The sequence below is a fragment of the Mauremys reevesii genome, linkage group 2 (assembly GCF_016161935.1).
Source record: "Mauremys reevesii isolate NIE-2019 linkage group 2, ASM1616193v1, whole genome shotgun sequence".
NCBI classification, from domain to species: Eukaryota; Metazoa; Chordata; order Testudines; family Geoemydidae; genus Mauremys; species Mauremys reevesii.
Window position 1 is genome coordinate 255754246 of NC_052624.1, and position 16490 is coordinate 255770735.

General features: G+C 41.4%; 1 protein-coding gene and 1 long non-coding RNA gene across 4 annotated transcripts in view; one reads left to right on the forward strand and one right to left on the reverse strand.

Moving 5' to 3' along the window:
- The window catches only part of RSPO2 (R-spondin 2), a 155591-nt gene that overhangs the window by 82581 nt on the left and 56520 nt on the right, over nt 1-16490 (reverse strand). For all 3 annotated transcript variants that reach the window (XM_039521783.1, XM_039521784.1, XM_039521786.1), the window contains exon 3: nt 9378-9566. In XM_039521783.1, coding sequence (XP_039377717.1) covers nt 9378-9566 — 189 coding nt within the window. The remainder of the gene's footprint in view (nt 1-9377; nt 9567-16490) is intronic.
- LOC120396744 overlaps nt 1-16490 on the forward strand; it is a 34589-nt gene that overhangs the window by 9316 nt on the left and 8783 nt on the right. The window contains exons 3-4 of the long non-coding RNA XR_005593337.1: nt 3201-3271; nt 4233-4337. This is a non-coding gene — a long non-coding RNA (uncharacterized LOC120396744). The remainder of the gene's footprint in view (nt 1-3200; nt 3272-4232; nt 4338-16490) is intronic.

Genomic DNA, 16490 nt, shown 5'->3' on the forward strand with positions numbered 1-16490 from the left:
AATGGTTATCCCATGCCAGCTGATTCAGGCTCACGGAGCTCGGCCAGGGGGCCGTTTAATTGCAGTGTAGGCCTCCAGGCCCAGTTTGCAGCCCAAGCCCTGGGTCCTTCCCACCTCAGAGGCTTCTAGGAGTTAAAGGACCAGTTTCTCTGTTGGTATAAATAGGCATAGTTTCATTGACCTCAATGGTGTTTTACCCATTTATAAGAGCAGAGACTCTGACTCATCTCATTAGGTCAGAATTCTCTCCTTTTTCAAAAGGGAAGAAGCAGCAGAGGGGAAGATAAAATCACAATCAGGGAAGAGCTTGTATACAGAAACTTAAGACTGTCTAACTTTGTAGTACTGTCACAAGGTAAAATTTCAAAAACAGCTACGTGATTTAGGAACCTAAATCCTGGCTTTCAATGAGATTTATGCTCCTAAGTGCCCAAGTCACTTCTAAAAATAGGACTACGGTGTTTTTGAAAATTTTATCCACAGTGCTTTGCATATCAAAATTCATCATTTTTTTCAAAGGGGATAGTGTTTCCTGACAAGTTTCATTCTGTTCCATATAGGACTGCTTTAGGACAAATTGATCTGCTGCTGTGAGAAATATCCTTAGATCCTGGTTATAAAATATTAGAGTTCAGTCTTCATAATCCCATTAACACTGACCTAAATTTTCAGTGTCAGTTTATTCGAAGGCCAGAAAGTAAATCCAAGGAGGATAAAATTAATATTTATAGACAATTACATAAATGAGGCATTAAAAATTGTGGTGAGCAAAGGCTGTACTAGCAAATCATGCTCAAATTACAGTGGCATTCAAGAATACTAAACAGAGGAACCAAAGTGCTGTTAATAAATTTTTCCGATCTGTTTTGTCTTCCTGTCTCTAATACTAAAATGCTAAGTTTGCTTTTAAAAGACAACAAGCATTAAGGGACTGATAATATTTGTCATTTTTTAAGACTGAATCAAGATAGGAGACAGTCAAAGTACAAATTCAGATCTTAAGTTAATTCCAGATCCCAGTGCGTGGAGTCTGTGTTTTGGTGATCATTTTCTCTAACTTAATTCCAAGCGCTGATTATTTTTCCAATTGAGCAGGCCACATGGAAATGAAGGGCTAAATGCCAAGCAGCTGCATTTCAACCAGGAGATTGCTTCCTGTTCCTGGGAAGCAAATGATAAGTTTTGGAATTGAAGGGCTGGGAAGTACAGCTCAGAGGATTGTGGGATACTATTTGCAGACTCTCCAGACCCAAGTGTGGTGGCCTGTACTTAAGCTGTAGCTAAAGTTCCCAGGTGTCTGGTTTTCAACTGGAACACCTGGTCGAAAATGGACCCTGGCGGCTCCAGTCAGTGCTACTGACCAGGCTGCTAAAAGTCTGCTCGGTGGTGCAGCAGAGCTAAAGCAGGTTTCCTGCCTGCCCTGGCTCTGCGCAGCTCCTGGAAGTGGCTGGGGTGTCCAGTTACTAGGCACAGAGGTGTCCACAGGGGCACTGCACGCTGCATCTGCCCCAAGTGGTGGCACCGCAGCTCCCACGGGCCGGGAGCCACAGCCAATGGGAGCTATGGGGGTGGCCAGCGGGACATGCCAGCTGCTTCTGGGAGCTGCCTGAGTTAAGCGCCACCCAGAGCCTGCACTCCTCCCACACCACAGCCCCCTGCTCCAGCCCTGAACTCCCTCCCACACACAAACTCCCTGCCAGAGCCAGCACCCCACAGCCCCCAGCCCCAGCTCAGATCCCCCTCCTTCACCCCAAACCCCTCATCCCTGGCCCAACCCCAGATCATACCCCCCCAGCAGGAGGCCTTATTCCCCCTCATACCCCACCCCTCTGCCCCAACTCTGAGCCCCCTCCCATACCACAAAACCCTCTCCCATCAGCACAGAGCGTCTTCACCAGACACGCTACCGCAGCGCAGTTGCATTGGTGCAGTTGTGCCTATGTTGCGCTTCTAATATAGACTAGCCCAGACCGACAAGAAATTGGGGAATGAAGGAGAAGCTGATGAGGGGGATGGAGGAAGATTAAGTAGTGTAGCTTTGGGAAGGGAGAGAGGACAAGAAAGGGAAGAGGGCTGTGAGCTTTGGCAGAAAGTTTGGTGAACAGAAAGGCGGTCAGAGGCTGAAGCTCCCCAGCTTAACTTAAACCTCAGGCTAAAAATTTTAAAAGCTGGGGGTCTATTTAAACTGTTAAGTAAAAATGGCTTAGGCACCTGCAGCTCTTTCTTCAAGATACAAATCTAAACACCCTATGGGCTGTACAGCAGTCTCTTGTTGAAGAATCTGCAAACCCAGTGGATACTTCAGTTTCTGGGGATTAAAATGGACCTACTGCTTCACTGGGAGCAGCTTTAGAAGAATGAGAATTTTGCCATTGTGAGAATTCTTTAACACTTAGTAATAGAGCTCTATGATGTTAAAACATGGATTCATTATTAATAGGCATCTTTTAAATACTTGCCAAGCCACAATAAGTATCTTTTCAGACATAAATTAGTATTTTACAAATATACAATGGTCTTCTTAAATCTAAATTGACTACAGATTCAGGAATCTTAATTTAAATCATTGCCAGGATTTTTAGCTTTGAGACAGATCTATGGCAGCCCTACTGAAATGATACAGAGTTAGGCCAATAAGTTACAAAATAAGAAGGGCATGTCCAAATGCTTATCATGCTTTTGTTGGGGAAAAAAATAAGGCGCCTGCAAAGTAGATTTTATCTAAACCTCAGATTCCTGGCAGTTAAATTTTATTTTCAAAATCCCAAATACTTTTTAGACCACATACTAGACTCTCCTCTTTTCAGTTTTTAAATTAAAGCCATTTTTTTGAATTAAAGGCAACAATAACAAAAGTACCTAAAACTACTTTTTACAAACTTAAAAAACATTGATTTAATTTTAAGTTGACTGCTTCCTCCACTGGTCACCGTATCTGCTGATGTCTTGCTAGGAGTTGTAGTTGCTATATAGATTTCAGGAGAATTTAGTATAGCATCCCATGGGCTATTCTATATAAGAATTAGCCAAGAAACTTAGCTGTTCTATTTGAAGTAAAGTATTGATATTTTGTAACACAAGCTCATACTGGGAGGCATTTCTTAATATAGTAAATTAACTAGATATGTTTATTAAACACTTGTTTATTTTGTGATTGCTCGTTAATGTCTACTCTGTGCTAAACATTATTTTTATTTAAGGCACATGGGACTGATTGTGACAGATATGGAAATTCCCTGCAATATCTTTGGGAGATCTTACTATATTAAATGTATGTATCATTGTGGGCTAGGGATTGTACATAACTCAATGGGGAGGTCTGATGGAGTGTTCACAACACACCACTCCTGAATGGGGTGAAGTGTCTCAGAAAGGGTAAGTGGGCTGCATCGTGGGGAAGAGGCAGACTTGACTGACAAGCACTAATTGAAGATGGAGCCCATCTGGATAGGAGTAGGCAGGGCTTGTATAAAGCCTGAAGGTGAGAGCAGAAGGTGGCTGCAGGGTTGAAATTTGCAGTCACTCCCTGGGCCTAATGAGGAGAGGAGGAAACCCACGGGGCAGGGGAGAAGAAGCCCTGTGATTCTGATCCTGATGGAGGGTTTACCCCGGGGGGGGAGGGGAAGAGGTGGAGAAGAAAACCCACAGAAGGCAAAATAGGAAGAAGCCTAGGTAAATGGCAGAAGGGATTAAGACAGTGCAGATCTTGGCTGCAGAAAGTGGGTCTGGCTTCCCCTACCAGTAACTGAGAAAATGGCAGTCTTGACATGGAAAACTGCCTGGAATGGCACCCAGACAGCTGGTCAGGGGAGACTTTGTTATCCCACAAAAGGAAAAAACTTTATAGTGACTTTGCTGGAGGGCCAGGCCATGAAGAGGAAGTACTGCTATGCCTAGAGAGCAAGGGGAGCTGCTGTGTGAGTGAAGGAAGGGAGTGTCAGACAGGGCAGAGCTAATCTCCAGATGCAGCCACATAGGGTGACTAGACCCTGTGACAGGGAGAGTGACCACAGGTCCTCCAGGAACTAAGAATGGGGGGGAAAAGGGAGGGAGAGAGGTTGGTGATTAGACAAATTCGCTCACATTATAACTGCTCCAGAGAAGTACCATCACCTAGAGAGGTGTGCACATACCAGTTCAAACAGGATTCTCCAGAGACCAACAGACAAAGAAAGGACTTTTGGATAAACAGCCTGACTTTAAACTAATTCAGGGCCTTCTTCCTGATCTAGCAAATGGACAGGACCTTCTGTTCAAGGCGGGAATCCAGTGCTTCCTGGTAGGGGCTGAAAGACCTTTGGCCTACTGAGGCCCATAAGACTGATGGATGACCTCTGGTAAACTTTTATCATGTACATAGGAACTATTATATATATATAAAATGTTTTCTTGGTAATGCTTTCACCTTAAGATTAAATGTACTAGCTTATAAAGAGCTGTGTGGTAACTTCTAACTGCTAGCAATTACAGCTGTTCATAGCCTTCAAAGAGAAAGTGAAGTGCAGATGGTGATCTGTTCAGACAGTCTGGCTTGCTGGGGATATTACAATGTAGGCGAGGATCTGTTCACCAGGGGAAAAACCCACCAGGAGGGAGAGAGATGCAGGTTTCTGACCAAGAGAGGTGACTGCTAAGGAACTGGGAACCTACAGTGTGTCTTTGGTGAACCATGGAGAGGAAATACAGATGCAGTAGCCCTACACTCTGACGATGACGACTTTGGGGATGCTGCTATTTGGCACTTTGGTGAGAAGGAACCTGACTTATGAGATGGAAAGAGGAGTTATGTAATAGTCTGAGTACCTAGTCAAAGGTGAAGAGAATGGTGAGTCACCACACTCTTGTAAATTCCAAAAAGGGAATGGCAAAGGTCAGTTTAGACACAGGTTAAATTAAAAGATTCAAGAGGGGCTTATCTTAGTCAGCCTAATGTAGAACCAATACACTTAGGTGATGGGTTTCATTTTATTCCCCAGTACAAATAGTAGACTTTCCTGGGAGCTTATTTCTTTCTGAGATTCTTCTATTCAGAGGTTAGGGAGAAAAACAAAACATCATTCCTCTCTTGGGTATTTCCTTTTCTACAGCAAAGATTACACAGAACCATTCAGCTTTATGTCCTCAATATTTTGTTCATTCATACCTCAAATATTCAAGAAATAATTCATGTCACTTTAAAGTGAGATTAGTTGTCTTCCCCCCACCAGAAACTGTGTCCATTCCTGTACACAAACCATCCTTGAATTACACGACTCACTGTGACCAGAAAAACTTTTTAAAATAGCCTTCCAAGTTCAAAATGCATAAATCAGTTGCATCTAGCAAAGAAAATTAGTTTGAAATTCACAATGTCCATAATTTTGGAGCTGTTACATTTGGCTGTGGCATTTACAGTGTTATGTTTGGCATTACTGATGCTTTTAAAACCATGTCAACATTTTCTATAAAAATATGCTCTATTGCTCCTCTAGCACAAATGGGCAAATGTTCCAATAATAAAATATTAAATTGCTTTTGTGCCTATAAAGACATTAATAGGACAGAAATCATTTTAACTAATATAAATCAACCCCTGAAACTGCCACAAGGGATTTTAACCTAGCCCGCATTTTTGATATTTTTAACTGAGAAAATACTATCTGAGCAATAAAACCAAGAGGTGATAGACTCAGAAAGTACATCCTACATGAAATAAGAAGAATTTTATACTTTTTCTTATTTATCTTACCTTACTTTGAATACCTCTAAAGAATACAATTGCTAGCTATGTCTCTATGCATGTCACAGGATCACCAAACAAAGACAAAGCTGGGACATAAATATAAATCAGTTGGTGATTTTCTTTAACATAATCTTTGCACAGAAATCACTTGAGAGGAACCAGAATTGGTCTTCAAATACAGCTGCATCATTAATCTCAAGGGGAAGATTTTTCAAAGGTACCAAAGGGCAGTTGGGTGCCCTGGGCTGCTGGAACTAGGAGTGCTGGGGGTGCGGCAGCACCCGCTGGCTTGAAGTGGTTTCCATCATATACAGGATTTATAGTTTTGTTTCATGGCTTGCAGCACCCCCACTATACAAATTGTTCCAGCACCACTGCGGGTGCCCAACTCTCAGTGAATATCAATGGAAGTCAGGCACTTAATTTACATTTGTGCTTTTGAAGAATCTGCCCCATAATTCAGGATTAAGAACATTGCCACAGCTAAAAATTACCTTGTGTACATCATGTAGTGGAAGGAAGTTAAACTAATTTCTCATGCCAAACTCTACCCACAAACATTTTTTTTTCCTTGAAGAAAGTATTGAATGACAGACATATTAACCCTTACCTAACTCAAGAAAGTCCTTGCTATTACATTACTGCTGGGAAACAAACTTACATGCCTCACAGTTATGTTAGGACATATTTCCCATAACCACAATGGAAATAGTTTTTGAACAAAATGGACACATTTTTACAGCCCAGTTTAAATAAAAAAAGATTTAAAGCGGACAAGTTGCTGAGTTCACAATTAAACTATGCAAATGAAGGCCAAGATCCCAACACACTTTATAAAAGGGATATATAAGATATACACTGGGATCATTTAATCCTCCATGTAGCCACATGGTAAATATTAGGCAGCACTCAGCAACATTACATAACAGTTGGGAGCAGAAAGTGAAAAATAACATATCCAACTGAAACTGCACAGGGAATTTAGAAGAACAGGCAGAATGTCATTTCATGAGTTGGAATCTGGCCAAAGCAGTTAATGCTTCTGTTCTTGTGAAAAGTGCCACAGAATGACCTCATGTGGACCTTGGGTTTTTGCCTCACCTGAAAGATAGCACCACGTTCTACAAGCATGGTGGACCTCGACACCATACCGCTGCATTAGTTCAGCTCTAAGGGACGAGTGCCACGTACTTGGTGACAACCCCATTTCAAGAAGCACAAAAGGTTTTTCTTAGTGGTTTGGTGACCTAATTCTGGTTAGACTGAAATCTGACAGAATCAAAAACACAAGGCAGTAGTGGGAGCAATGTACACATTGACAGACTTGATGGCCAGACTGTATAACAGCCTGGCATAAGCATATAGAGAATCTACATAAATACCCACAACTAGCAGATAGCGGTGCAATTACTTGTGCCCGTGTATTTAAAATACACTCGTGTTTCCAAGCCCAAACACACAAATCTGAATCGTGTTGTATATCAGTGGGCTGCAAAATCTCAAACAAAACAGTAACTAAATGTTAAAGCCTTTTTTAAAAAAATGGTACCTCTGTTTTATTAAAGTAGCAACACTCACATGTTGTGACAAGTCTGGAGTGAGGGTTCAGTCACCTGAATTGTGTGTGGGAACAAATAGCAGGGAGGAGGAAAAGGACACCCCTATCTTTAAAAAGGGGTGGGGGAGAGGACCCAGGGAAATATAGACCAGTTATCCTAACTCTGATATAGGAAAAAATAGTGGAACAAATTATTAAGCAAAAAATTTGTAAGCACCTAGAGGATAATAGGGTTTAAGTAATAGCTAACATAGATTTGTCAAGAACAAATCATAGCAAACCAACCTAATTTTCTTCCTTGACAGGGTTACTGGCCTAGTGGATGGGGGGAGGCTGTAGATGTGATATATCTTGATTTTAGTACAGCTTTTGACATAGTCCCACATGACAGTCTCATAAGCAAACTTCGGAAATGTGAATGAGATGAAATCACTATAAGCTGAATATACAAAGACTATACTTGAAGTAGTTATCAATGGTTTGCTATCAATCTGGGGGAACGTATCTAGTAGGGTACTGCTCAGGTCAGTCCTGGGCCCAGTACAATATTTTCATTCATGGACTTAGATAATAGAGTAGAGAGTATGCTTATAAAATTTGCTGATGAAACCAAGCTGGGAGGGGTTGCTAGCAATTTGGGGAACAGGATTACTATTCAAATGACCTTGGCAAACAAGAGACTTGGACTGAAATCAACAAGATGGAAAAAGTCAGTAAAGACAAGTGCAAAGTACTACACTTAGGAAGAAAAAATTAAATGCACAAATACACAATGAAGGGTAACTGGGTAGGCAGTAGTAATGCTGAAAAGGATCTGGGTTTTATAGTGGATTACAAATTGAATATGAGTCAACAACACGACACAGTTGCAAAAAGCCTAATATCATTCTAGGATGTATTAATAGCAGTGTTGTACGTAAGACATGGGAGGTAATTGTCCTTCTCTGCTTGGCACTGATAATGCCTCTGCTGGAGTACTGTGACTAGTTCTATGTGCCACACTTTAAGAAAGATATGAACAAATTGGAGAGAGTCCAGAAGAGAGGGAAAAAATGAGGAAAGGTTTAGAAAACCTGACTTGTGAGGAAAGATGTAAAAAAATTGAGCATGTTAAGTCTTAAGAAAGGAAGACTGTGGGAGGACCTGACAACCATCTTCAAATATTTTAAGGGCTGTTATAAAAAGGATGGGGATCAATTGTTCTTTATGTCCACTGAAGGTAGGATAAAAAGTAATCAGCTTAATCTGCAGCAAGAGAGATTTACATTAGATATTAGGAAAAACTAACTATAAGAGTTAGGTGTATGACAGGACTCCAAAGGAGGTTGAGGAGTCCATCACTGGAGGTTTAAGAACAAGTTAGACAAACACCTGTCAGGGATGATCTAGGTACACTTGGTCTTGCCTCAGCTCAGAGCTCTGGATGACATGACCTCTCAAGGTCCCTTCCAGTCATATGATTGGTCCATTAATGGCTATTAGCCAGGATGGGTAAGGAATGGCATCCCTAGCTGTCTGTCAGAGGGTGGAGATGGATGGCAGGATAGAGATCTCTTGATCATTACCGATTAGGTTCACTCCCTCTGGGGCACCTGGCATTGGCCACTGTCAGTAGACAGGATACTGGGCTGGATGGACCTTTGGTCTGACCCAGTATGACTGTTCTTATATTCTTATGATTATATTATATCTGTTCTGCCCACCAGTCTACATGTACATATCCTAGGCTAGAAAGTACATGAGGCATTAGTAAATTAATTCTTAGTCCTTTTTAATTTAATGTATTAAGAAGTTGCTAATTAAGATGAGAAATGTTTAGATCCACATTACCTCATTCTCTCTCTGTTCATACCCCAACTAAGGGAACAAAAAGGTAATAATTCACTGGGCAACAGTGCAGTGATTGTGCTGAATGGTGTACATCTTGGTATGAGTTAACTGAGGATTCCTTTAGGAAAGAATGTTTATGATGATCTTGAGACATCTGTGAAAATATCATTGTTATATTTTGCAATACATCATCTTAAAAATTGAGTCACCCATGAATGAACTATGGTCTATCAATAAAACAGTCATAAAGATAGAACAGAAACTTACTTGAACATCTGTTCATATCTGGCGCTCGGAGTCCATAGTACCCTGATGGGCAGGAATGCAAGCATTCTCCATATTGCCTCATTCCTTCTCGTCGAAGAAAGAAAAACAATTTATGCTGGCATCTGATGCACCCATTATCCTTTGAGCAAGACAAACAACCTTTGCAAATTGGATTTGGTCCATAGCTAGCTGCAAAATAAAACAATAAATTTTAATAGTTTTGGAAATGGTTTTGCTGGAAAACACACACAAAAATGTTGTTTATCTACTGCATCAATACAAGTAGTTTGTGAAGGAAAAAAAACTTACAATAGGGTGTGCAGATTTTAACACATCTGCAGTGGAAAATGAAGTGTCTGTCTAAGTTATACTTATTAGAAATGCAATCTCCATTTTTTTACATTAGTGTGTGATTCTATTTGATAAACTTACACACCAGATTAATGAAATGCATGATTTTACATGCAATTAGAGTCCAAGAGAAATCAAATTAGTCACAGTAGCACAAGTAAAATCCATGGACCACAATACAGCTTCAACCTGAGCATGCAAGCCCATGAGAGCAGCAGTGCACAGCAGAAGACCGGTATCCTGAAACAGACACACACAGAGTTCATCCTGCAGGACTTCTGCAAGTGCCATTTCCTCTAGAAATCTAGCTATAATGCCAATGAAACATTTTTAAAAGGACACAGATGCCAGTGTTCTGACATGCATTTATATGACTCATGGAAACGTCCAGATTGAGGGCATGGAAGTTCTCCATCTAGACAACAGATACAGTACAGACAATGGCAGTGCAAGCTTCCCCACATATCTGTCTTGCTTGAAGAGACCAACTCTTGGGGTACAAAGGTAGCGCGGTTTCTGTAAAGTCACTTCTTGGTCTCTCTGATGAAAATCTCAACAATAGTTTCATTCATGGCCAGTTGTGATGGAGCTTTTGAGTCATGAATATCTAAGAACATAATAACGGCCATACTGGGTCAGACCAAAAGTCCATCTAACCCAGTAGCCTTTCTTCTGACAGTGGCCAATGCCAGGTGCTTCAGAGGAAATGAACAATACAGATAATCATCAAGTGTTCCATCCCCATCACCCATTCCCAGCTTCTGGCAAACAGAGTCTAGGGACAGCATCTCTAACCACCCTGGTTAATAGGCATTGATGGATCTATCCTCCATGAACTTATCTAGTTCTTTTTTGAACCCTGTTACAGTCTTGGCCTTCAAAACATCCTCTGGCAAAGAGTTCCACAGGTTGACTGTGTATTGTGTGAAGCTGTACTTGCTTTTGTTTGTTTTACACCTGCTGCCTATTTATTTCATTTGGTGACCCCTAGTTTTTCTGTTACTTTCTCCACACAAGTCATGATTTTACATACCTTTATTATATCCCCCCTTTAGTCGTGTCTTTTCCAAGCTGAAAAGTCCCAGTCTTATTAATCTCTCCTCATATGGCAGCCATTCCATACCCCTAATCATTTTTGTTACCCTTTTCTATACCTTTTCCAATTCCAATATATTTTTTTGAGATGGGGCAACCAAGTCTGCACGCAGTATTCAAGATGTTGGCATAATATGCATTTATATAGAGGCAATATATTATCTATCATACTATCTATCCCTTTCCTAGTGATTCCCAACATTTTTTCACTTTTTTGACTGCCGCTGCACGTTGAGTGGATACTTTCAGAGAACTATTCACCATGACTCACAGATCTCTTTCTTGAGTGGTGACAGCTACTTTAGACCCCATCATTTCATACGTATAATTGGGATTATGTTTTCCTATGTGCATTACTTTGCATTTATCAACATTGAATTTCATCTCCCATTTTATTGCCCAGTCACCCAGTTTTGTGAGGGCCTTTGTAACTCTTTGCAGTCTGCTTTGGATTTAACTATCTTGAGTAGTTTTGTATCATCTACAAATTTTGCTACCTCACTGTTTACACCTTTTTCCAGATAATTTATGAATATGTTGAATAGGACTGGTCCAGTAAAGACCCCTGGAAGACATCGCTATTTACCTCTCTTCATTCTGAGAACTGATAATTTATTCCTACCCTTCATTTTCTGTCTTTTAGACAGTTACTGATCCAAGAGAGGACCTTCCCTCTTATCCCATGACAGCTTACTTTGCTTAAGAGCCTTTGTTGAGGGACCTTTTCAAAGGCTTTCTGAAAATATAAGTACACTATATCCACTGGATCCCCTTGTCCATATGCTTGTTGACTCCTCAAGGAATCTAGTAGATTGGTAACGCGTGGTTTCCCTTTACAAAAACAATGTTAACTCTTCCCAAAGAAATCATGTCCATCCATGTGTCCGATGATTCTGTTCCTTACTATAGTTTCAACCATTTGCCTGGTATTGAAGTTAGGTTTACCAGCCTGTAATTGCCAGGATTGCCTCTGGAGTATTTTTTAAAAAATTAGCATCACATTAATCATCAGGTACAGAAGCTGATTTAAGAGATAGGTTACATACCAAAGTCAATAGTTCCGCAATTTCACATTTGAGTTCCTTCATAACTCTTGGGTGAATACCATATGGTCCTGGTGACTTATTACTGTTTATCAATTTGTTCCAAAACCTCCTCTAATGACATCTCAATCTGGGACAGTTTCTCAGATTTGTCCCCCTAAAAAGAATGGCTGAAGTTGGGGAATCATCCCTCACAGACCAATGCAAAGAATTCGTTTAGTTTCTCTGCAATGGCCTTATCCCACTTGAGTTCTCCTTTACCATCTTGATCATCCATTGGCCCCACTTGTTATTTAGCAGGCTTCCTGCTTCTGATGTACTTAAAAACATTTTTGCTGTTTCTTTTTGAGTCTTTGGATCACCATTCTTCAAATTCTGTTTTTGGCCTTGCTAATTACTACTGAAACCAAGGGGCTGAAACCAATTTATCTCCACATGGGCCAGCAAACAACTTTGAGAGTAACAATTCTAGGTCACTACCAACTGCTGTGTCTATCAGATTTATGTTCTTTTTTTCTACAATAAAAATGATGATGCAATAAATCTAGCAACTCAGTTCCTGCCTGAATGCCAAAAGAAGGCATCATATGACCAAGTAGATATCTACTTCCTCTTGTTCTCAATCTCCACTCCTTACACATTTTAGGAGAAGTGATTCTGAAAAGCCTTTATTGCACCATTCCTACCTCCATGCAAGCTTTCATCACTCTGCCTCTCTCCAGCTGCACAAAAAACACCACCCTCTGTCAAATTATTTCCCAGGCACTGATTCAACACAGCAGGTTAGCAGAGGAAGGATGGCTTTAGAGGCTTCTGAAATGAGAATGTCTTGAAAAGTCTGTTTTAAATATTAAATTGGCCACAGGACTTGACTGAAATTTGCCAGTTCAAACCTGGCTTACTGAAAACAAAGAGAAACATTATGCAAAAGAAGGAAAAGATTTTTGGGGTGTCAAAAGTTTTTCAGCACAGCAGACTATGATGGCAACTTGCCAGGAGCATGAGGGTTACATTAAATTGCCATATTTTTTTAAATGAAAAATACCCACACCCAGCCATAATGTGCTTAGGTACTTTTATCCTACGAGGATTAATAGATATTGTTCAATGGTGGACTTCACCAATAGATGAAAAAAACCCTACAGCTCTGGAACCAGTAGCTGATAAGCTTTACTCTCACCTTCCCACATCTGCACGCCACATTCCTCCCTCACTGTCTTCTGCCCTCCTTCACGTACTTCCAAATAGCACCAAAAAGAACCATAGCACTCTACTCATATGTTGTACACAGGAGGGGCATGTGAAAGGGGGAATTAAGAGGCAATATAAAGGGGAAAGGCAGAATACTTGCCAGACCAAAAAAGAAAAATCCTTTAAGTAGGAGGATAGAGTCATATCCTGCCTATGCTCATGTCATATCTTCTCTTATCTTCCTAAACAATGCTGTATATATTGCAGTGAAAAGGAAGATTTCATAATAATTAATTTGTATATAATGGTCTCCTTTAATGCCCAAAAAGATTCATACAGTATTGACTTCCCCAAGAATTAAAAAATTATGTGGCCTGGGCTACACTAGCGCGGGGGTTCGAACTAAGATATGCAACTTCAGCTATGCTATTCGCGTAGCTGAAGTCGAAGTATCTTAGTTTGACTTACCTGGCCATCCTCACGGCGGCGAGTCGACCACTCTGCCTACTCCTCCTGCCAACGTGGAGTACGGGTGTCGATTTGGGGGATCGATTTATCGCGTGTAGATGAGACACGATAAATCGATCCCCGACACATCGAACACTACCCGCCGATCGGGCAGGTAATATAGACATACCCTGTGTGTCAGACCTCAAAAAAATCATGAGATATTATCTTTTAAATAGATATGTTTTTGCGGAAGTGTATTTGTTCTGAGGAAACGTTTCTCTGGTCCGGAATGGAATTTCTGATCAAAACCAGAGAGTAGCCAATAGCCCAGTGGTTAGGGCATTTAGCCTGATACACACCAGGGACTTGAACCCTCCCAGATTCTCCCACATGCCAGTTAAATGCCGCTGGTTCTTTTAATTTGCCTTTTGGCTTTGGGGATTTAAGTTTTATTTTCAAGCTTTTCTAGACACTTATCTGAGTTAAAAACGTATCTTTAAAAAACAAGAAAAACAGATTCTCACTGAATCACATGACTCCAGGAGCTGGGGTTTTAAGGAAAAATACAAAAAAATCACAAGCCTTGGCAACACTGATAAAGTTTCTTGCCCTAGTCTTTGTGAAGGCTGCCTTCACTAATTGTTAAGGTTGGAAGAGAGCCATAGAGAGGTTCCATGTTCCCAGGTTAGTCACACACACCCCCCCACACACACACATGCTATATCCCACAAAGCCTATTGTCATCAGTCCCCTGGACCATTGTGTGGCGAGGAAAGTAATAGAGCGACTTTGAACTTCCTCCCATCCACTGATTGTTCATGCAGCCACATTATTTCCTTTGCTGGGAAATCAACATGGCCCTTGTCCACAAGGGGAGGAGCCTGCTCTGCTACCAACTGACAGCCAAAAGAAAGGGGATAAAGAGGGAACCTAACCACAAAACACCAGCCCTTGAGAGCAGCCAGGGGAGAAGTGGGGGCAAAAAAAAGAGGCAGAGTAATGCGGAGTGGAGGGGGCGGGAAAGCTGATGACATGGCAGTTCCCAAATTCCCCAGTACATTTAGAGAACTGTCCCTTGACAGTATATTTAGATTTATCAAGTATACATGGACCCTGATGCAAGTGGCCAGGCTGCACTTCTAGTACAGCAGAGACAGCAGGTCTCCTTCCAGAGAGATATACCACACCCCAGACTCAGGCCTTAAATAAAGTGATGCTTACTGCTTGGAGGTGAACCAACAACCCCCTACCCTCCAACAACTCATCTCATTGACCCAAAAATCCTAAAGGTGGGGAGGGAGCCTGTCCATAGGACTCTGCAGGCCATGTACTTTTTAGGGGATTATTGCACTTCTTGGGTGGTTATAATCACTTGGACATCAGCCTCATGCCTTTCCACATCACAGACATGTTATAATCACCGAGAAATGCACTGGCTGTCACAGCATATTTCTTAATTACACGCACACAGGCGCGTGAACTAACAGCTCTATTCTGGCTGTCGTTATCTATGCTTATCTCTCCCCTCCCCCCCACGTATATGCTGCATGCTGCAATGTAAGTTGGTTTGCAGCAACAATCGGGGGCATAAATCCCATCAGAACAAAGTCTCAGGCATTTAAACAAATTTATTTTTGGCCAATTTAATATCTAGAGTATTTCCACTTCCTGCTGTGCATAGATGCACCTCCAATATGCAGGTGAATAAACAGAGATTTATTTTTCCCCTTTGATAGTGTGTTTACTTTGTCTTTTATTATAAGTTTTAACTTTTCCAAGCCCTGAAAACTGCAGGGATCCAAAATAACAGCATTCCAACAAAAACACAGCTCCAAACCCAGATCCACCCAAACTGCTGAAGATAAAAACATTATCTGAAACATTAAAACTGAAAAGGTGAAGATCCATGACATTCAGATGAAAAAACAACGTATGACATACAAAGCAATGTATGATACTTCACTCTCTCATTTAATTCTCTTACGAAGCAATGCCTAAAAGGATAGAAAAGAGCAAGGAACAGAAAAATAAACTGAAAGAAAGGACTTCATCCTCCCGCCTATTAGCTGCACTTATTCACATATGTGCAGGGAAATAAAAGATTGAGGAAGATCTATTTTACAATTTATAGATCCCACACCTGGAATCTGAAATTACATCTCTCTCTCTCTCTCTCTCTCTCTCTCTCACACACACACACACACACACTTGTCAGCATTTTCTACAGAATGCAAGGGACAGTTCTCTAAATGTACTGGGGAATATTAGGTATCACTAAAATGATGAGCACATTCTTAACTATTGTGTGCTATCATATTTTTATTGTATAATAGATATGAACAGTTACTGGCATAGAGAGGAAATATACAAAGACTTAACTCTAGTTTGTAAGCTCCTGTTAGCAGAGATCGTGCCTTATTCTGCAATTGTACAGCACTGAGCACAATTGTCAGCGGTTTATAAATACCAAACTGTTAGTGATCTATCATGAGATGCTAACAAGATGCGTGTGTAATGTCGGTGTTTTTTTTAAATCATTATTAAAGTAAACTGAAAGGTGCAGAGAATGGGAACTTTTTACCTGCTGCAATCCAAAGCGCAGAGAGTTGTTGGTGTCTGCTGCAAGAGTTGATGTTATTACACACACAAGGCTCTGCACAGAAACCTTATTTTAATTATATGAGATGCCCCCCAAGGCACTCACTCGCTGCTGCCCTGGCTTCTCAGGAGCACCAGGAGTGCCAGGGCAGTGGTGAACGAGCACCTCAGGGAGCATTTCATGGCAGCCAGGCTCTGCAGGCTCCTTCGGGAGAGAGGGAAGAGCGGATCAGGGTGCAGCTTGGAACTGTGCCGCCCACCCTGCCGGGGGAGCCCACAACTGTGCAGAGGCGGCCTGGCTAGGGGAAGATGGCAGGGAGGGGAGGGTTGCTGGGCAGCCAGCCATTGCCCCGGCTCCCTCAGCACAGAGAGCCAGGAGCCCAAG